Below are 22,883 nucleotides of genomic sequence, written 5' to 3'. Positions count from 1 at the left end.
CAGGGTTGGAAATCAATGTGTGGTCTTCTAGAAAAGCATCACTCTTCACCACGGAGCCATCTCTGCTGAGTCATCCTGAAAAGATCTGTCCAGCCAAGCAGTGATGCTGCCGCTTTTAATCCCAGCACTTGGGGGTTTTTTACATTTATTTATTCATGATATGTGCTGAACTTCTGCTCCTCTGAGTTCTTACTGATCTTGGGTTTGCTTCAGCCAGCAGGAGTTCCAACAGGAATTCCAGGAATGAAAACAAGCTTTAAGACCCTAGACCTGGGCGATGGGGGGCAGGGCCTCCATTCACCAATGAATGTTGCCCTGGTGCATAAAACCACATCATAAACCACAGTTTTTTGTGGAAACTGGCCTTCCAGATCCTTGGTGACAGTGGAGGGAGGCACACAGTAGTCTTGCTGTGTTGACTGCTGTCTTTGGCTGAAAGACTCTGACAATCATTGTGATTTCCACAATTTCAGGTTCTACAGAGGCTCCTTGTGCCCTAGAGCGATCCTTCTCCCTCAGTAGGGAAAAACAAAACGCAGAGTGGGAACTCCACAGACCTTTCTATAGGGGGACTGAGGAAATGCCACCCGAAAGACAAGATTAGAGAAGATCAGCTATGTGAGAAGTGTCCTTTGACACTGCGACCTCCTTCTGTCTTGGTGGCCTAACTGACCCCAGCGCCAAAGGAAACCTGTGTTCTTCCCCTGCGGTTTCTGACCGTGAACCACCTTATCTTGTGTGGATAAGACATCTCCCAGTAGACTAAGGTGCCTTCAGCCATCAAGAGGACAACCCAAGAACTCCCACAGAACGCCCAGCTGACCTGCACTTTGACTTGGACATCGGAAAGCTGTGTCATGGCCGGCAGCCAACAGCTGAGCAAAGACAATACAAGTAGTCCCTCTATAAGGCAGCCTTGCAAGCAGAGTAAAACGATAAACCCTGAACAGCCAGAGAAAGGCCAGAAGAGGAAACGCCAAGAAGAGGAAGAGGATGATGTGTGCTCAGAAGAGCCAGTCCAGTCGTGGAAGAAGCTGAAACAGGAACAGCATGAAACAGAGCTTGGGGATGAAGAGCCTGACAAGAGCCGAATATGGACACCCCAGGAAAAGGGTCCGTTACAGCTAATGGCCCCAGAGTGTGCCAAAGGCCCCCCAGAAGAGGCTGTGACTGAGGAGTCTGTGGGTGGAGGCCAGGGTCTCAAGCCCCCCCACAGCAACAGGGAGGAAGAAGTTGAGAAACACCACAATGAAAAGTGTCCAGGGCTGTTGGAACTCCTCCAACCTGACGTCCCCGTGAGCTCTGGCCCTCACAGCACTCACACAAGCACCATGGACACCTCCAAGACTCTCAAAGGTTGTGCTGAAGGGCAGAATCATGAATCGGAAACACCTCAAATCTGCACAGACAGTGTCAGCAATGGCATGCCCAGCAGCAAAGTGTCAACACCTGAGGTCAAGAAAAAGGCTCTTGAAGACCAAGAGAAGGGCAGAGGGCTGGACCGTGGTCCTGCTGTCACAGTGGACATGGAGAAAGAAATCAGCAGTGCGCTAGGCCCTGGGTCAAAAGATGAGATCTTGAGCTGTGCCTTCAAACTGCAAATGACTCGAGGAGACCTGTGGACCCTAAGGAACACCCAGTGGCTCAACGACAAAGTCATCAATTTTTACATGAATCTTCTCATGGAAAGAAATCAAAGTCAAGGCTACCCGGCACTTCACGCATTTAATACCTTCTTTTACACCAAGTTAAAGTCTGGTGGCTACAGGTCAGTCAGAAGATGGACCCGGGCAGTAAACATCTTTGCCAAGGAACTTCTCCTGGTCCCAGTTCACCTGGGCATGCACTGGAGCCTGGCGGTCACAGACTTAAGAAAGAAGAGTATTGTCTACATGGACTCCACGGGACAGAAGAGACCCGACATCCTTGAGCTGCTTTTCTGCTATCTGCGGGAGGAGAGCAAAGCGAGAAGGAACAGCGACCTGAGCCCTGTGGAGTGGAAGCAACACAGCATGTCGGCAGAGGAGATTCCTCAGCAGCTGAACGGGGGCGACTGCGGCGTGTTCGCCTGTAAATATGCAGATTACATTTCCAGGGGCCAGCCCATCACATTCTCCCAGCAGCACATGCCTCTTTTCAGGAAGAAGATGGTGTGGGAGATCCTGCACAAGCGCTTACTGTAGCAGCGCCCCCTGGCGGCCACTGCGAGGCAGCTGCTCCGAGCTCTTTCCCAGGTGAGGCTAAGGACTGCAGGTACTGGGTGTGGAAGAGCCTTGAACAAGTTCTGAGTGTAAAGACTGTGGCCAGGACAGCCGCGGCTGCACAGAGAAACCCTGTCGGGACAGAACAACAACAACAACAGAAGACACGTGTGCCCACCGAAAGTTAGAAACTATCCGGACTGCACAGCGCATGCTCACAAGCACGCAGCTGTCAAGATTTATCTGTGACTGAGGTCGACGCTGGATTGAATTTTGCTGTTTTTGTTCACAAGTTTTAGCTAACTGGCAGTGGATGGCTTCTGGCGATTTTCGGCCTTTCGTTCTCGACTGCTTGTTTGCATTAGTTATCTCTGAAAGGAAGGCCACCAGTTGCCTGTCTCCGAGTGAATCTCCGGTTGCCTTCCGGTACTGTGTGCTACTACAGAAGCGTCTCAGTGTGCTGCTGTTCACGGGATCCGAGCAATCCAGGAGAAGTAAGAAACGCGCCGGGGACATCTCAAGATACTTCCCAGCCTGGAAGTAAAGACATCTATTTTATTCTCGGGAGAGGAGTAACTAATGCTAGATGTGCATTGTAAACCCGGGACTCCTTGAAGCCTCACCCTGCTGAGGGCTGTACTAAACTGTTTATTCCAAAAAAATAAATAAATATATATTTATATATATATATGTAAATAAACAAATATTTATATATAAATAAAAATATATTTTATATATTATATATATAAATATATATATTCTTAAGCTATTTTTGAAGATGTTTTCTTTGTATATATTAAGCTGAAATTTAATATGTCATGTTAATATTTATATTCTGTCACCTTAGCCCCACTATTGGTATAGACTTAATATATTTAGTGTGAATATTGCCAACTACATGATAATCTATTTTTATACAGGAAACTTTAATTTTTTATTAGCAGTAAATCTTACATTTGTGTTGTTATTCAATAAAGTTTACATTTAATAAAGTTTGGAGTTTTTTGAACATACTTTGCAAGATCCTGTGCCTGCTGTTCCTTGCATGGTGTAGTGAGGTTGTCCGAGAGAACTGGAAAGCAGATGTCCAAGACAAGATCCAACAGGGTAAGCCGGAACCTGTTCATACATCTGCATGCTGAGATTGCTCTCATTCCAGACCTCTGAGGGCACTTTAGCCAAGACCTGTCCTCATCCTGGGAGAAGCTCAATATCGCAGCCAGGGCTGCCTTGAAAAACCAAACAGAACAACCAAAACAAAAAATATGTGATATCAAGACTTCAAAAATTCAAAGTTTTAACATAGTAATCAATGGAGTTCTGATACCTAAAATTACTTCTCATCATGTTAAAACCACCTCTGTCCAGACCTCTGGACAAAGAAAAGAATGTTGATGTTTTTAACCCCAGATAATTTTTTTTTAAATCCCCAAGCTTTTATTATGACTTAAAAGTAGAAGGCTCCAGAAGTTCCTCTTTTGTAACTTAAAAGAATTCATGTGAGCCTCACGGAGTTTGCAACTTGCATCTATCTACCTGTCACAGGTCAATTGAGCTACAATCAACAGACTAAGATTCCCCAACTTTTGCCTGTTCCTGATGGAATATGTGTGTGTGTGTGTGAGGGTTGGGGGGGGGGCTCCAATTGTAAGAGTTTCCTTTAAGTTCCTTAACTTTAGCTTCTGTCCCTAGTCTGAATATGTCTCGGCAGATTTCCACCCACCTGACAGTCACCACCCAGGAACCAGAATCAGAAAACAAACCACTCCAAAAGTGATCTACAGCACCCAAGCCCCAGGCAGTCCACAAAAGTGGAGAGCCTGATGTGCTCCAGTCCAGCTGCCATGATTGCTTCCTGTCTTTTACCTTGATCAGGAAACCAGATGCTTCTGATGAGTGAGTGCCCCATTTCCTGAATGAATCCCCTCCCAGGCTTTGGTTAACATTCCAGCCTTCCTGGGCCCCTACAATGGCATCCTAATTTCAGTTGAAACCCATTTACAAAATCATCTATGTCACCCCTTATCCTCAACAAAAGACTGAAAAGGTTCAGTCCAAAGGAAACTCTCTGGCAAGGAAGACAAATGGCTACTTGGAGTGCCTACCCAACAAACCAGGCTGGCTCATATTGACCTCCAGGCTCCCTTGTTTGAAAAAAAAAAAAAAAAAAAAAAAAAAAAAAAAAGGTACCTGTAAAACCCAACTAGATCAAGATCCATCAGCATGTTGATTCATTAGATGAAGCAGTTTTGCAACATGATAGAGCACTCACCATACTCTGTGCAGAACAAGGATGTGATTGTGTGGCTGTAAGAGAAAATGTTGTTCTATGCAAACCACTCAGCAATCATTAGAGATTCCTGTACTCTCAGAAAAACAAAAACAAAAACAAGCAAACAAACAAACCCCGTACACGGCAGAAAGAAAAATGACCCAGAACAGGGGAAGCCCATGGTTGCCATTCTCATTTCCTTGTTTTTCCAGGTGATAACTCTGTCTTCAGCTATTGCAGAACACCAGACCCTTCTGTTTCTGCTGATCATCGCTGGCTTGTGCATCATAAATGTCTTAACTAGATACAGAAATTTTGGTCTCGGTGCCAGTATACTGATATTTATTAAATCCCAGTGTGAACAGGTGTTAGGCCCACCGCGAGCCCAATTACCAGAGAGACAGATGAAGGTAACTTGGAGATGGATTGCCACAAACAGAAGAGATTTATTCAGGCCAGTGAGTGATGGGGCTGCTTTCCAAATCATCAGGGAACAGCCCCGAGAGAAAAAGGCATGGTGTTTTTAAAGGAAAAAGCAAGGGAGGCGTGGGGGTGGCAAGCTTGGCAGTGCAGGATTGGGTGAATGGGGTTATGGGTAGTTGACTTTTAATATCATCGGTTCGTTTTAGGCACCCACGTCCAGTCAGGCCTGCCCCCGACATCTGGTGGATATCTGATCTTCAAGTTACACCCAGAATGTCCTGGATGGGGAGCTGTGGCCATCTGGACCGGTTGCCAGGCACCCTATCTCATACTGCAGGCCTGGACATTCTTCTGCAGCAGGGTGGGTCTTGTCCCCATTCACCCACTTCTCCTTTTTCCTTGTCCTTCTGCTTTCTGGAAACTACCGGGAGAACTTAGTTTAATTAATATGTGGTATAGAATTCATAAAGAAACCTGTAAAGCTAGCCTGTTCCTTTCACAGATACACACCACAGGGTCAAGAACTTGACTCAGGATACAACTTAAGTGGGGGATGGAAGTGATGGTGAACATTATGTTTAAAGTTACTGTGCTTAAGAGAACTATCAAACAAAAAGCATGTCTAGCCTGTAAGTCCTACTTGTCCAAGGACAGAGGAGGTCTCAGAATGCTAGGCGTTGTTCTTGTGATTGCCTGGTCTTGTTCATGGAGGATACAGACAGTGTGTGGTCACTCCTGTGGACAAGCTTGCTTGCCCTTGACTGCACCTAGATGGAGGTGTCTGAGGACATGCAGGCAGGAAGTCTGCCAGTGTTCCTGCCTCTAGGTGCACAAAGCCAGGATGGGCACAGCCTGTGAGCCTTTATAAACTCATGAGTAATGAACCTTGGGACTGCATCTTGAGAGCACTCTAAGGCACAGTCTTCACACCGTGGGTATCTGGTGCTAGCATCTGAATGAAGTCTCTTCTTTGTTAAAATTTTAATAAATAGATAAACAAATAAAAACATTTTATTTTCTGAAAGTAAGGAGATCTATCTTTTAGGAAGTTGAGTGAAGTATTTCCAAACGTACATTTTCAACACAGGTATCTTTTAATATAAGTCTCAGCCATATTTTAAGTGCTGTACCGAACTGTTTATTCGAAAAAGGGTACTCAACTTAAAGCTACTTTAACATTTTTGGTACAGGTTAAACTGAAATTAATTTGTTACTCATTAAGAGTATTATTCCCCTTCACATCCTCACTGTGATTTAGTATTTAGCCTCAATAGTTCCAGTTTCAAAATAATCAGTTTTACATGTAATAGTTTAACCTTTTCTGTTCCTTGCATAATTTATAATGGTATTATGAAGTCTTTATTTTATAAAGTCCAGAGATGTCCAGAACATACTTTATAAGATTATGCTCCCACTGTTGCTTTTATGATGCATTCAAGATTTTCTGACACAACCTAGGGAGCAGATAGCTAGGGGATAACCCATCAGCATTCCTGTCATTCAAGCATCCTACATCACGTTCTCATTACAGCACATAAGGGCTTTGTCGCCTGAAGTTCTCCAATCTTCCACATTTCTTCTGCAACTCACTTCCAAAGTATTAAGAATCACATGGTCAGGGTATTGTAACAACAGCCCAACTCCCAGTACCAATTTTCCGTATTAGTTCCTTTTCTTGTTTACTATGAAAAAATATTTTGACAAAGCAAGGAGAGAGTTCATTCTGTATTCCACAATTCAAGGGTATAGTTGATATATATATATATATATATATATATAGGAAGACCTAGTTGGTAGCTGGAGCTCAAGCAGTTGATCACATTGTCAACTGGGACCAGAATAAGTTCCTTTGTGAAGAGGTTTAGTGCCTGCATCCATCTTTTGACTAACCTGTAGTCCCTGCTCCATTTTTAATTGGATTATTTGCTTATTTTGTTATCTAGTTTCTTGAGTTCTTTACATATTTTGGATATTAGTCTTCCATCAGATGTGGAGTTGTTAAAAATCTTTTTGCATTCTGTAGGGTGCTAATTTAATTGATAGTGTCCTTTGTATTACAGAAGTTTTACAGTTTCATGAGGTCCCATTTATCCTATTGCCTGTGCGATTGGTGTTCTGTTCAGAAATTCATCTCCTGTGCCAGTAAGTACAGAGCTGTTGCCTGCTTTTTCTTCTATCTGGTTCAGTGTATCTGATTTTATGTTGACTGAACACAGCTGTAGCTGTTGGTCTGGACAAGTTGTGAAAGGTATTTACATGAATAATAGTACTATTGAACTTTTAGCATGATTTCAGCAGAACCCGTTGTAAAAGATTTTAGATCACCTTTTAAATTCCCTCAAGCTCCCCCAAAAATCCTCATGGAAACAAGTTTTTTATTTTTTTTTTCTGACTGCAATAACCAGTGTTTTAACATATGATGCTGTTTCCCTAAAGTTTGCAATTTCTAATATTGGTATATAAAATAGAACGTGTTATCAAGTGCAATGTTTTGGGACTATATACATTGTGTACTAGCCACAACTTGCTAATTCACATACAAATCACCTCAGAGTTGATACAGTTTGTGAAAGCACATAACATCCACTCAGGCACCTTTCAATTATATTAAAATAATTTCCATGTTGTATAGTAGAGCCATTAAATTCATTGACATTATATAACTTTGTACCATTGTTCAGCATATATCCTGCTACTGACATGACCAGATGTCAGCCCTAGTAAATAGTACTCTATCAGTTAGTTCTTTATTTTAATGTGTCATATGCACTTGTGTGCATGGAAGACAGAAGAACATGTCAGGACCTACTGAGCAATACTTACAGATGGCTGAGTGTGTGCCATGCATGCTGGGCACTGAACTCAGGCTATATGCAAGAATAGTGAGCACTTTCAAACACTGAGCCAGCACTCCAGCCCCTAAAGTGGGTTAAAGTCAGTGAGCACAGTCAGTAAATGCTGGCTTCTTGATCTCGGTAGAACTGAACCTGAGTCACCTGTCTATCTATCCATCCATCCACCAATCTATCTATCCACCTATTTGATGTGTTTGTGTGTGCATGCTGGTGGGGTGGTCACATGACAGCCCATGAGACTCACTTCTCTCCTACCATGTGGTTTCTGGGGGACTGAACTTAGCTCATCAGCCTTGGCAGTAAGCACCCTTTAACCACTTAAGTATCTTGCCAGGTCAGCCTCAGTAAAATATCGCCATTTCTTTGATCTTGTATACAGCAGTAGCCAAAAAGGAGAACATTTGGTCCCTTCTGTGAAACTGAGTTGATGGAGCCACCTTATCAAGTGCTGTACATATTCACACTTAAGAACACACACTTACAGTTAGGTATGATTAACCTTTATTATTTATAAAAAATGAGCTTTCTAAAATATTAGTAAATTTCCACTTTAGTTCTGTTTTGAAGTGTTGGTACCAGTGAAGTAACATTTTTCTTCTTTGAAACTTTTCTTGAAAAGTTACAGTCTTCTCCTTTTCTAAAATGGCAGGAAGCTCCTTCCAGTCCTTGATGAAGATAAAGGGGGCACCCATGGCCTTGAGTAACTGCAGAGGAGTGCTGTGGTGACTGGACATGTTTCCACAGTGGCCAGCTATCATCACATCTTCTACCACAGGAATGGAGCCAAACGAGCAGGCCTCATATATTCTGTAACACTCTGTGTTCACTCCTACAGGACACAAATGAGGTCACTCTGAAGCAAAGCATCTTGGTAATTCTTAAGACTTTCATTTGTGTCCTGAGGCTGCCACCTAGGAAATTAAACAAACAACAAAGAAATCCCTGTAAGGTTTTACTTTCCTATGGCATCTTTTTTGAAGCAAATCTTTTAATGTCAGTTATCAAAAATGTGAACACATCATAGAGATGATAAATATGAGAGGCATTGAAAATGTTGGACCAAACACATTTCTTAAAACTTCTTTAAGGTTTGGGGGTGTGGGTATAGCCCAGCTGCTAGAACTCAGACCTAGTATTGATCATCATCTATCCATAAACTGGGTATATAATTCCCTAATTCTACAAGTTGGGAGGCATAGGAAGAATCAGGAGTTTAACATCATCCTGGGCTAAATACCGAGTTTGAGGCCAGCCTGTGCTACATGAGACTGCCTAAAACAAGTTTTTTGTTTTGAACATTTGAAAATAATCTGAACATTTATTGCTGTATATTTAAAAATATCCGGTGATCAATCTTCGAATGGGTGTATTCATTCAATCTTATTTCCCTAGTGCTGTGTCCTCTTATCTTACTCTGATGCAGCTGTGCTGTATCCAGTGGTGGGCATTAGGTCTTTGAGTTAAGTCAGGACATATTCTAGAAAGTCTAAAGCCCTGTGAGGAAAAGCACAGAGGGGCTTCTGGAGTGACAGGGCTGCATTTTCCTATGGGTGATTACTGAATGTTTCACTGTCAAGGGCTCAGAATCAAGAGCTGTATGTGAACAGGCAGGCTAGTGCAGACGTGGGGAAGAGTAGAGAATAAACAAAGATGAAGGTCATGCTTGTGCTTGGTATGCCCAAGAACTGGTAGGGAGGCCAGCAAGGTGGAAGTAGAGGAACTGAGGTGAGCAGTCAAAAACTATAACGTCTGCTCACAGAAGACTGACCTGTAGTGTTCTGATGAGGGAACGACATAAGCAATAAACATTTTAACAATCAATCTGGCTGTGGTCTTGAGAATGGAATGAGAATGGAATGAGAATGGCAGCTGGGCTCCAGCACCAAAGGACTTGTTTTTCTGTGTACTGCACATGAGGTTAGACTGTGATTTTTTTTAAAGCGAGGAAGTGGGGGGGCTAGGACTCACCGCTGAGCCCTCGGGGTCTGAAACACAGTTCTGGGCTGCCCTGATGGCATGTGGATCTGACAAAGGAGCCGGTGTACAGAGAAGCTCCAGAATGCCCAGCGCAAGGGAGCCCTCCTGTGCCGGGCAGAGCACTGGGAGCCTTTTAAGCAGAGAAGTACCCTGATGAGATTGGTGTCCTGTAATGATAACTGGCAGAGAAAGGATGGGTCAGCCTGGGGAGAGCAAGAGCTGACACAGGCAGCCTGAGGGGGTCACAATCAAAGTTACATGTAAGTGGGATCCATTTAAATGGAACTGGAATTCTTCATTTCATATTTTTCTAAGGTAATGCGAATACCCCATTTTTTAAAAAGATTTATTTATTTATCTATTATGCAGTAATCTGCCTGCATGTGTGTCAGCGGGCCAGAAGAGGGCACCAGATCTCATGATAGATGGTTGTGAGCCACCATGTGATTGCTGGGAATTGAACTCAGGACCTTTAGAAAAGCAGCCAGTGCTCTTGAACTCTGAGCCATCTCTCTAGCCTGGACCTGGGATTCCTATCACCCATGGTGCTGTTGGTGTTTATTCCGTATTTGTACCTGAGAAAAGCAATGTGAGAGAAGAGACTGAACTACTAGAGAGGAATTGTTGCCTGAGCCCAGAACAGAGTTGGAGGTACAGAGGGCTCAGGGGTGAATCCTAGCTCTGCTGCTAAATAGTATATTAAAATAAAATCACTACCTACCTAGGCCTCAGTTTCCTCATCTTTAAAATGTGTTAGTTCTTAGATCCCTGGAATGGAATAACCTCTTATTGAGATGATTATTTAGAATTGCTTAACAGAAGGGCCTCTGGCTTAGGCCTTGTCTTAGTCACTCTTCTGTTGCTGTAAAGAAACACCATGACCAAGGCAGCTTACAAAAGAAAGCCTTTCCCCGGGGGCTTGCTCACAGGTTCGGAGGGTGAGTCCATGACCACCACAGTGTCACACAGGGTGGCAGGCAGTTATGGGGGTGGAACGGCAGTGAGGGCTTCCATACTGAGACAGCAACGGAGAGACAAACAAACAGAAAGAGGCCTAACACTCAAACAGCAGAGCCTATGGGGACAAACCCAAACCACCTTGGGCCTATAGTTGAAGCATCTAGAGGCTAAGAAAGGAGGGGTGCTTTCTCCCGTGGGTTGAGAACAGCATAGGTGCCACAGGAAGCATCAGCCTACAGCCTCAGCCTCTTGCTGTTCCTGTTGAGAGAGATGCTGTGTGGCTCAGCTGCCCTCAAACTCATGGTGCCTCCTCTCCTCGACCACCACACTGAGCTTCAACAAACTTTAACAGGAAACATTTTAAAAATGAGAGACAATGCCTTACCCACGCTTGATTTCACCAGGGTCTCTGTAATGCAAATTTACCTGGAAGTTGTGTTAAGGTATCCCATGAGAAACAGCACAAGAGATAACGGGTTTTATTCTGCATTCCAGTCCATCCTGGGGAAGGGATTTCAGGGGAAACCTGGGGTATTTTGTTCGATCTTGAGAGAATTAAATGCTCATAGTCAGTTTTGCTTAGCTTTTTATTCAGTCCAGGAGCGCAGCCTATGGAATAGAGCCCCACACAAGGTTAAGGTGGGTTTTCCCAGGTAGGTAATCCCTCACAGTCATGCCTACAGGTTTGTCTCCGGATGCCTCTGGACCCCCACAAGTTGACAACATTAACTACCACTGTGTTCACTCAGCAATCCATACGACATGTTGAGTGTTCGTGGCTTAACATTTCCACGTTTGGGGATTACTCGCTAAAGTGAGCATTTTGCACACATTCTAACAAGAACCCCACAAGATGACACCAATATTGCCCTAATATTCCTAAATGGAATCTGGAGGCTAAAGATTCTGTAAATCAGACATAACGAGGATGTAATCCCAGCACACATCTTCCTGAGCCCGGATTGACTCTTGCTTCCTGCTGTCTGCTCTTTCCTGTGGACCTGTAACACCTTGCCACTGGGAAGCAGGTTCAGGCACGCAAGATGAGTACTTCTGATAACCTGTGTCGGAGGTCTGTCTTCCCCTCCTTTTGCTCGCATCCCAGACTTGGGAAACCATCATTGTATTCTTCTCTTCCATGAACCAGAGATTTTCAGATTATATTATCTCACAGAGGTGAGATAATACAACATTTATCAGGTTTATTTCACTTGACATACCTTATCCATGTTCAGCCATAATTTTTCTTCATATGAAAATTCTTCCATTGTGTGCATGTCATGTACGATGAGTAATCTTGGGTTGTCAACTTGATCACATCTGGAATCAACTAAAACTCAAGCACCTGGGCACATCTGTCAGGAATTTTCTTTCTATTTTTTTTTTTTAATTTTTTTTTTTTTTTAGTTTAGAACCTTCTTTTTCTTTTTCTTTTTTTTAACTTTCTAAAAAGATTTTTGAAATTATACTATAATTACATTTCTCCCTTCCATTTCCTCCCTCCACACCCTGGCATTTCCCCTCCCACTCTGCTTCAGATCCATGGCCTCCTCTCCTTTCATTAATTGTTATGGCATTGCAAATATGTATATCAGTATGCATAATCCCAAATATAACCTGCTAAGTCCATAAAACGTTGCTGGTGTGAGGAGCTTCCAGGAGGCTGTTCTGCACTGGGCATCTAATCGGTTTGCCCTCCATGAAGCTGGCCCCCTTCAGACAGGATTTTCCTGGACTGGGTTATTTGAGAGGGATGCTTTGGGGTGAGATGACCCACCCTCAATTTGGGCCACACCTTCCAGTGGAAGCCTGCATAAAAGATCCTGGAAGAAGGGAGTCTTTGTCTTTTGTCTGCTCACTCTCCCTCTGTCTGGAAAGTTCATCCATCTTGCTGCTGAGGCATTTCTTCACTGGCATTGTAGCCTACTTCTTTGGGATTTCAACATATACTGAGGACCAGCTTAGACAGCCAGCTTCGTAGAGTGAACAAACTTCGGGGATCTTGAAGCTGGTAGGGATTAAACCGTGGCCTTTGTTTATGCACGGCATATGCTCAGTAATTGCTGATCTACAACCTCCCTTCCTATATCCTATATTTTATCATTCGGGGCTCTTTGTATCCAAGGCAGACTGTGAAAGCCCTATACTGCTTAAGATGACCTTGAACTTGTGGTTCTCCTGCCTCTGCTTCCAGAGCTCTAGGAGAAGAGGCGAGCCCCATCACATGCAGTTGTGTGTGGTCTGGGAAGCAAACCCAGCGTTCTTATTTGCTGGACCATGCGTTCCACCAACTGAGCTCCACTCCACTCCAACCCAGCTCTGCTGCCCCACAACTCAACCCACACATGCTGACTTCTTTGAGAGAGCCTGCACACAGGCACACACACACATATGCACACACGTACACACGTGAACACAGACAAACACACACCAGAATCTACAGAAAGAAAGAACACAAGGTTAAATGTCAAAAATGTCAAACTGTGTCCAGAACATGAAGTGGGGCTTGGAAAGGCAGCTGAGACGGCCATTCTTGACTGTCAACTGGATTCCAGTTATCTGGTATTATGTAAAACCCCAAAATGAAAAGGCACACCTGTGAGGGATTCCTTGCTTAATTTTAATCCGCATCTTTGAAGAGGGAAGCCGAGCCTCTAATCCAGGCAACACCTTCCGCTAGAAGCCTCTATAAAAGGTGCTGGAACTAGGGAGCTTTTGCTATTTGCCTGTTACTGCCTCACTGAGAAGAAGTCCATTCCTTCACTGTCCTTGCGGTCTACTTGTGTAGAATTCTAGCCTTTACTGAAGAACAGCTGAGACATCCACACTCATGGACTGAAAAACTACTGGACTTTTGGACCTTCCATTCATAGGCAGCCATCTCTGGACTAGATGGACTTCAGCCTGTAAGTCATCTATCTAAACACATCTATCTGTCTGTCTGTCTGTCTATCTATCTATCTATCTATCTATCTATCTATCTATCTATCTATCGTGTGTGTGTGTGTGTGTGTGTGTGTGTGTGTGTGTTCTGTTACTCTCGAGATCCCTGACTAAACCTGCCAGCCTTGTAATCAAGGGGAGCCCAGTTGTCCAGATGCTTTGGTTCTGCCCCTGCAGTTCTCTGCTCTGAGAAGCTCCTTTGGGTCAGAGAGGAAGGCAGGAAAGAGCTGAGAGGCGCGCTCTTCTCTGTGGTTTCTCTCTGCCCTCTTGTGGCCGTTGCCTGAATTTGCAGGGTGAGAGGCATGGCCATTCCACCGTGATCCACTAGGATAAAATGCCACTCTCTTTGCTCACCTGGCAGGGTTTATTGCAGTTCATTATTTATTTGCATTGGGGGTGCGGCAACTGTTGGCTTGCCGCAGCACACGTGGAGGTCGGAGAATAATTCGGGTGACTGGGTTCTGTCTTTTATTTTGAGTGACTCAGGAATTGCCCTGAACTGGTCAGAGTTGCCAGGGAGCAGCTAACCGGGCTGAGCCATCTCCTTGGTCCTCTGTTCTGTTTGGCAACGATCAAATCATATATAATCTACAAAGCTTCGCCACTGATCAATCACATGTTATATGAGTTTTATGGAGATATGGTTATGTGTCTAGATTTTTGGGTGTGAGAAAAGCAGCTACAAGCAGGTTTAAACACATGGTTTGGTCTCTGTCTTTCAAGGTTTAAGGACATAGAAGCTTCTCAAACTATTTCTAAAAGCTTTTAGAAAGGATAACTATCTTTTCATTTATTACATTTTTTTCTAATTTTGTTTTGTACATTTTAGCAATGATTTTTACTTAGTTCTCCGGTACACTGTTTTTCTGGGGGGAAAAAGAGAAATAGGCTTAGTACAAATCCTAGCTTTTATTTTTTTAAGATTTATTTTTAATGTGTATGAGTGTTTTACTCTCACATATTTAAGAGCAGTGTGTGTATGTGTGTGTGTGTGTGTGTGTGTGCGTTTCCTGCTTAAAGCCAGAAGAGAGTGTCAGCTCCCCTGGCACTGGAGTTACAGGTGATTGTAAGCTACAAAGACAGGGTTGGAAATCAATGTGTGGTCTTCTAGAAAAGCATCACTCTTCACCAGGAGCCATCTCTGCTGAGTCATCCTGAAAAGATCTGTCCAGCCAAGCAGTGGTGCTGCCGCTTTTAATCCCAGCACTTGGGGGTTTTTTACATTTATTTATTCATGATATGTGCTGAACTTCTGCTCCTCTGAGTTCTTACTGATCTTGGGTTTGCTTCAGCCAGCAGGAGTTCCAACAGGAATTCCAGGAATGAAAACAAGCTTTAAGACCCTAGACCTGGGCGATGGTGGGCAGGGCCTCCATTCACCAATGAATGTTGCCCTGGTGCATAAAACCACATCATAAACCACAGTTTTTTGTGGAAACTGGCCTTCCAGAGCCTTGGTGACAGTGGAGGGAGGCACACAGTAGTCTTGCTTCTAACTTGTGTTGACTGCTGTCTTTGGCTGAAAGACTCTGACAATCATTGTGATTTCCACAATTTCAGGTTCTACAGAGGCTCCTTGTGCCCTAGAGCGATCCTTCTCCCTCAGTAGGGAAAAACAAAACGCAGAGTGGGAACTCCACAGACCTTTCTATAGGGGGACTGAGGAAATGTCACCGGAAAGACAAGATTAGAGAAGATCAGCTATGTGAGAAGTGTCCTTTGACACTGCGACCTCCTTCTGTCTTGGTGGCCTAACTGACCCCAGCGCCAAAGGAAACCTGTGTTCTTCCCCTGCGGTTTCTGACCGTGAACCACCTTATCTTGTGTGGATAAGACATCTCCCAGTAGACTGAGGTGCCTTCAGCCATCAAGAGGACAACCCAAGAACTCCCACAGAATGCCCAGCTGACCTGCACTTTGACTTGGACATTGGAAAGCTGTGTCATGGCCGGCAGCCAACAGCTGAGCAAAGACAATACAAGTAGTCCCTCTATAAGGCAGCCTTGCAAGCAGGGTAAAACGATAAGCCCTGAACAGCCAGAGAAAGGCCAGAAGAGGAAACGCCAAGAAGAGGAAGAGGATGATGTGTGCTCAGAAGAGCCAGTCCAGTCGTGCAAGAAGCTGCAACAGGAACAGCATGAAACAGAGCTTGGGGATGAAGAGCCTGACAAGAGCCGAATATGGTCACCCCAGGAAAAGGGTCCGTTACAGCTAATGGCCCCAGAGTGTGCCAAAGGCCCCCCAGAAGAGGCTGTGACTGAGGAGTCTGTGGGTGGAGGCCAGGGTCTCAAGCCCCCCCACAGCAACAGGGAGGAAGAAGTTGAGAAACACCACAATGAAAAGTGCCCAGGGCTGTTGGAACTCCTCCAACCTGACGTCCCCGTGAGCTCTGGCCCTCACAGCACTCACACAAGCACCATGGACACCTCCAAGACTCTCAAAGGTTGTGCTGAAGGGCAGAATCATGAATCGGAAACACCTCAAATCTGCACAGACAGTGTCAGCAATGGCATGCCCAGCAGCAAAGTGTCAACACCTGAGGTCAAGAAAAAGGCTCTTGAAGACCAAGAGAAGGGCAGAGGGCTGGACCGTGGTCCTGCTGTCACAGTGGACATGGAGAAAGAAATCAGCAGTGCGCTAGGCCCTGGGTCAAAAGATGAGATCTTGAGCTGTGCCTTCAAACTGCAAATGACTCGAGGAGACCTGTGGACCCTAAGGAACACCCAGTGGCTCAACGACAAAGTCATCAATTTTTACATGAATCTTCTCATGGAAAGAAATCAAAGTCAAGGCTACCCGGCACTTCACGCATTTAATACCTTCTTTTACACCAAGTTAAAGTCTGGTGGCTACAGGTCAGTCAGAAGATGGACCCGGGCAGTAAACATCTTTGCCAAGGAACTTCTCCTGGTCCCAGTTCACCTGGGCATGCACTGGAGCCTGGCGGTCACAGACTTAAGAAAGAAGAGTATTGTCTACATGGACTCCACGGGACAGAAGAGACCCGACATCCTTGAGCTGCTTTTCTGCTATCTGCGGGAGGAGAGCAAAGCGAGAAGGAACAGTGACCTGAGCCCTGCGGAGTGGAAGCAACACAGCATGTCGGCAGAGGAGATTCCTCAGCAGCTGAACGGGGGCGACTGCGGCGTGTTCGCCTGTAAATATGCAGATTACATTTCCAGGGGCCAGTCCATCACCTTCTCCCAGCAGCACATGCCTCTTTTCAGGAAGAAGATGGTGTGGGAGATCCTGCACAAGCGCTTACTGTAGCAGCGCCCCCTGGCGGCCACTGCGAGGCAGCTGCTCCGAGCTCTTTCCCAGGTGAGGCTAAGGACTGCAGGTACTGAGTGTGGAAGAGCCTTGAACAAGTTCTGAGTGTAAAGACTGTGGCCAGGACAGCCGCGGCTGCACAGAGAAACCCTGTCGGGACAGAAACAACAACAACAACAGAAGACACGTGTGCCCACCGAAAGTTAGAAACTATCCGGACTGCACAGCGCATGCTCACAAGCACGCAGCTGTCAAGATTTATCTGTGACTGAGGTCAACGCTGGATTGAATTTTGCTGTTTTTGTTCACAAGTTTTAGCTAACTGGCAGTGGACGGCTTCTGGCGATTTTCGGCCTTTCGTTCTGGACTGCTTGTTTGCATTAGTTATTTCTGAAATGAAGGCCACCAGTTGCCTGTCTCCGAGTGAATCTCCGGTTGCCTTCCGGTACTGTGTGCTACTACAGAAGCCTCGCAGTGTGCTGCTGTTCACGGGATCCGAGCAATCCAGGAGAAGTGAGAAACGCGCTGGAGACATCTCAAGATATTTCCCATCCTGGAAGTAAAGACATCTATTTTATTCTCGGGAGAGGAGTAACTAATGCTAGATGTGCATTGTAAACCCGGGACTCCTTGAAGCCTCACCCTGCTGAGGGCTGTACTAAACTGTTTATTCCAAAAAAATAAATAAATAATTATTTATATATATATGTAAATAAACAAATATTTATATATAAATAAAAATATATTTTATATATTATATATAAATATATATATTCTTAAGCTATTTTTGAAGATGTTTTCTTTGTTTATATTAAGCTGAAATTTAATATGTCATGTTAATATTTATATTCTGTCACCTTAGCCCCACTATTGGTATAGACTTAATATATTTAGTGTGAATATTGCCAACTACATGATAATCTATTTTTATACAGGAAACTTTAATTTTTTATTAGCAGTAAATCTTACATTTGTGTTGTTATTAAATAAAGTTTTTATTTAATAAAGTTTGGAGTTTTTTGAACATACTTTGCAAGATCCTGTGCCTGCTGTTCCTTGCATGGTATAGTGAGGTTGTCCGAGAGAACTGGAAAGCAGATGTCAGAGACAAGATCCAAATGTGTAAGCCTGAACCTGTTCATACATCTGCATGCTGAGATTGCTCTCATTCCAAACTTCTGACGTGAAGACAGGGCACTTTAGCCAAGACCTGTCCTCATCCTGGGAGAAGCTCAATATCGCAGCCAGGGCTGCCTTGAAAAACCAAACAGAACAACCAAAACAATAAAATATGTGATATCAAGACTTCAAAAATTCAAAGTTTTAACATAGTAATCAATGGAGTTCTGATACCTAAAATTACTTCTCATCATGTTAAAACCACCTCTGTCCAGACCTCTGGACAAAGAAAAGTATGTTGATGTTTTTAACCCCAGATAATTTTTTTTAAATCCCCAAGCTTTTATTATGACTTAAAAGTAGAAGGCTCCAGAATTTCATGTTTTGTAACTTAAAAGAATTCATGTGAGCCTCACAGAGTTTGCAACTTGGATCTATCTACCTGTCACAGGTCAATTGAACTCCAACCAACAGACCAAGATTCCCCAACTTTTGCCTGTTCCTGATGGAATAGGTGTGTGTGTGGGCGGGGGGGCTCCAAATGTAAGAATTTCCTTTAAGTTCCTTAATTTTAACTTCTGTACCTAGTCTGAATATGTCTAGGCAGATTTCCACTCACCTGACAGTCACCACCCAGGAACCAGAATCAGACAACAAACCACACCAAAAGTGATCTACAGCACCCAAGCCCCAGGCAGTCCTACAAAAGTGGAGAGCCTGGGCTTGCTAGGTGATGTGCTCCAGTCCAGCTGCCGTGATTGTCTTTTACCTTGATCAGGAAATCAGATGCTTCTGATGAGTGCCCCATTTCCTGAATGAATCCCCTCCCAGGCTTTGATTAACATTCCAGGCTTCCTGGGCCCCTACAATGGCATCCTAACTTCAGTTGAGGCCCATTTACAAAATCATCTATGCCACTCCTTATCCTCAACAAAAGACTGAAAAGGTTCAGTCCAAAGGAAACTCTCTGGCAAGGAAGACAAATGGCTACTTAGACTGCCTACCCAACAAACTAGGCTGGCTCATACTGACCTCCAGGCTCCCTTGTTTGAAAAAAATAAAAGGTACCTGTAAAACCCAACTGGATCAAGATCCATCAGCAGGTTGATCCATTAGCTGAAGCAGTTTTGCAACATGATAGAGCACTCACCATACTCTGTGCAGAACAAGGATGTGATTGTTTGGCTGTAAGAGAAAACGTTGTTCTATGCAAACCACTCAGCAATCATTAGAGATGCCTGTACTCTCAGAAAAACAAAAACAAAAACAAGCAAACAAACAAACCCCGTACACTGCAGACAGAAAAATGACCCAGAACAGGGCAAACCCATGGTTGCCATTCTCATTTCCTTGTTTTTCCGGGTGATAACTCTGTCTTCAGCTATTGCAGAACACCAGACCCTTCTGTTTCTGCTGATCATCGCTGGCTTGTGCATCATAAATGTCTTAACTAGATACAGAAATTTCAGTCTGGGTGCCAGTATACTGATGTTTATTAAATCCCAGTGTGAACAGGTGTTAGGACCCCCAAGAGCCCAATTACCAGAGAGACAGATGAAGGTAGCTTGGAGATGGATTGCCACAAACAGAAGAGGTTTATTCAGGCCAGTGAGTGATGGGGCTGCTTTGCAAGTCATCAGGGAACAGCCCCGAGAGACAAAGGCATGGGGTTTTTAAAGGAAAAAGCAAGGGAGGCGTGGGGGTTGCAAGCTTGGCAGTACAGGATTGGGTGATTGGAGTTATGGGGTAGTTGACTTTTAATATCATTGGTTCATTTTAGGCACCCACGTCCAGTCAGGCCTGCCCCCGACATCTGGTGGATATCTGATCTTCAAGTTACACCCAGAATGTCCTGGATGGGGAGCTGTGGCCATCTGGACCGGTTGCCAGGCACCCTATCTCATACTGCAGGCCTGGACATTCTTCTGCAGCAGGGTGGGTCTTGTCCCCATTCACCCACTTCTCCTTTTGTCCCCGTCCTTCTGCTTTCTGAAAAACTACCAGGAGAACTTAGTTTAATTAATATGGGTTATAGAATTCATAAAGAAACCTGTAAAGCTGGCCTGTTCCTTTCACAGATATGCACCACAGGGTGAAGAACTTGACTCAGGATACAACTTAAGTGGGGGATGGAAGTGATGGTGCACATTATGTTTAAAGTTGCTGTGCTTAAGAGAACTATCAAACAAAAAGTATGTCTAGCCTGTAAGTCCTACTTGTGCAAGGACAGAGGAGGTCTCAGAATGCTAGGCGTTGTTTTATGATTGCCTGGTTTTGTTCATGGAGGATACAGACAGTGTGTGGTCCCTCCTGTGAACAAGCTTGCTTGCCCTTGACAGCACCTAGATGGAGGTGTCTGAGGACATGCAGGCAGGAAGTCTGCCAGTGTTCCTGCCTCTAGGTGCACAAAGCCAGGATGGACACAGCCTGAGAACCTTTATGAACACATGACTAATGTAAGTTGGGACTGCATCTTGAGAGCACTCTCAGGCACAGTCTTCACACCGTGGGTATCTGGTGCTAGCATCTGAATGAAGTCTCTTCTTTGTTAAAATTTTAATAAATAGATAAACAAATAAAAACACCTTGTTTTCTGAAAGTAAGGAGATCTGTGTTTTTGGAAGTTGAGTGAAGTATTTCCAAACGTACATTTTCAACACAGGTATCTTTGAATATAAGTCTCAGCCTTGTTTTAATTGCTGTACCAAACTGTTTATTCGAAAAAGGGTACTCAACTTAAAGCTACTTTATCATTTTTGGTACAGATTAAACTGAAATTAATTTGTTACTCATTAAGAGTATTATTCCCTTTCACATCCTCACTGTGATTTAGTATTTAGCCTCAATAGTTCCAGTTTCATAATAATCAGTTTTACATGTAATAGTTTAACCTTTTCTGTTCATTGTATAATTTATAATGGTATTATGAAGTCTTTATAAATCCAGAAATGTCCAGAACATGTTTTATAAGATTATGCTCCCACTGCTGCTTTTATGATCCATTCAAGATTTTCTGACACAACCTAGGGAGCAGATAGCTAGGGGATAACCCATCAGCATTCCTGTCATTCAAGCATCCTACATCAAGTCCTGATTACAGCACTTAAGGGCTTTGTTGCCTGACGTTCTCCAATCTTCCACATTTCTTCTGCAACTCACTTCCAAAGAATTAAGAATCACATGGTCATGGTATTGTAAAAACAGCCCAACTCCCAGTACCGATTTTCCGTATTAGTTCCTTTTCTTGTTTACTATGAAAAAATGTTTTGACAAAGCAAGGAGAGAGTTCATTCTGTATTCCACAATTCAAGGATATAGTTGATATATATAGGAAGACCTAGTTGGTAGCTGGAGCTCAAGCAGTTGGTCACATTGTGAACTGGGACCAGAATAAGTTCCTTTGCGAAGAGGTTTAGTGCCTACATTCATCTTTTGACTAACCTGTAGCCCCTGCTCCATTTTTAATTGGATTATTTGCTTTTTTGTTATCTAGTTTCTTGAGTTCTTTACATATTTTGGATATTAGTCCTCCATCAGATGTGGAGTTGGTAAAAATCTTTTTGCATTCTGTAGGGTGCTACTTTAATTGATAGTGTCCTTTGAATTACAGAAGGTTTCTGTAATTTATTCTGTAATTTATCTGTAATACAGATAAATGAGGTCCCATTTATCCTAGTGCCTGTGCGATTGGTGTTCTGTTCAGAAATTCATCTCCTGTGCCAGTAAGTACGGAACTGTTGCCTGCTTTTTCTTCTATCTGGTTCAGTGTATCTGGTTTTATGTTGACTGAACACAGCTGTATCTGTTGGTCTGGACAAGTTGTGAAAGGTATTTACTTGAATAATAGTACTATTGAACTTTTAGCATGATTTCAGCAGAACCCATTGTAAAAGATTTTAGATCACCTTTTAAATTCCCTCAAACTCCCCCAAAGCATCTATTTTGCCTGTTTCCCTCCTTTTATCATAAATTCAATTCTGAAAAAAGGGATAGACTTGACATCCTTACAGATAAACACTGAAAATCACTCTTTTTTTCTTTTTTCAGCCTGAGATCCAAGGTAATTGGCTGCTGGACTGATGGGACACACAGCAATCACCAGTTAAGATAGTGTTATCAAACCATCTTCTGTAAGAAAGCAAGCAGCAGTAAGCTAACAGCTCCAGAAACATGACCTGTTGCCTCAGGTATTGCCAAGTTGACAACTGTTGGCTCCTAACCTTCCATGCTTACACTACCCTGCCATCTTCCTAGGATGAACACTCACCATCCTGAACTCTACTCACAGCATGGAGTCTGTTCTAAAGGCTGTGGAGCCATTAGAAGGGGACTGGATGGCAAAGCAAGTCCTGTGAGACTTTTACACACCTCTCTTTAGTCTGGCGTTCTTCTACCTGGTCAGCTGTGATGCAAACAGTTGATGCCTGACAGTTCTGCTAGCCTGGATGCATCCATTCTTGCCTCCTTTCTGGCTTTGGTACCCTGAAGATGTCAGAAACTATGAGCCAAAATAAACTTTCCCCACTTGTTCCTGCCCGCTATTTTGTTACTATGTTAAGGACACAAATGCTTTTCATACTGAGAAGAGAGTATGACCAGTTAGTTGGCTTGAGCAAAATCCTCATGGAAACTGAAGTTTTTAATGTTTTTTTTTTTTTTCTGACTGCAATAAGTAGTGTTTTAACATATAATGCTGTTTCCCTAAAGTTTGCAATTTCTAATATCGGTACATAAAATAGAACGTGTTATCAAGTGCAATGTTTTGGGACTATATACATTGTATACTAGCCACAACTTGCTAATTCACATACAAATCACCTCAGAGTTGATACAGTTTGTGAAAGTATGTAACATTCACTCAGG

The 22,883-nt window shown here is 43.6% G+C and overlaps 2 protein-coding genes across 2 annotated transcripts; both read left to right on the top strand.

The window, feature by feature from the left end:
• Positions 1-1,463: 1,463 nt before the first annotated feature.
• Positions 1,464-2,183, top strand: LOC132648697 (sentrin-specific protease 2-like; the record flags this gene model as incomplete). Its single annotated transcript, XM_060370909.1, has 1 exon — positions 1,464-2,183. A coding segment is annotated over one exon (720 nt), but the record flags the coding sequence as incomplete, so codon positions are not given.
• Positions 2,184-16,244: 14,061 nt separating this feature from the next.
• On the top strand, positions 16,245-16,901 carry LOC132648472 (sentrin-specific protease 2-like). Its single transcript, XM_060369993.1, has one exon. It carries the CDS (start codon positions 16,245-16,247, stop codon positions 16,899-16,901), a length of 657 nt encoding a protein of 218 aa, XP_060225976.1.
• Positions 16,902-22,883: the final 5,982 nt, after the last annotated feature.

This window comes from Meriones unguiculatus, chromosome 17, assembly GCF_030254825.1.
Source record: "Meriones unguiculatus strain TT.TT164.6M chromosome 17, Bangor_MerUng_6.1, whole genome shotgun sequence".
Lineage (NCBI taxonomy): Eukaryota > Metazoa > Chordata > Mammalia > Rodentia > Muridae > Meriones > Meriones unguiculatus.
This window is presented reverse-complemented; position numbering and strand designations above follow the sequence as displayed.

Bases quoted from the DNA above. Each gene is read 5' to 3' on its own strand.
- LOC132648472 (XM_060369993.1), top strand. From the start codon at position 16,245: ATGGAGAAAGAAATCAGCAGTGCGCTAGGCCCTGGGTCAAAAGATGAG.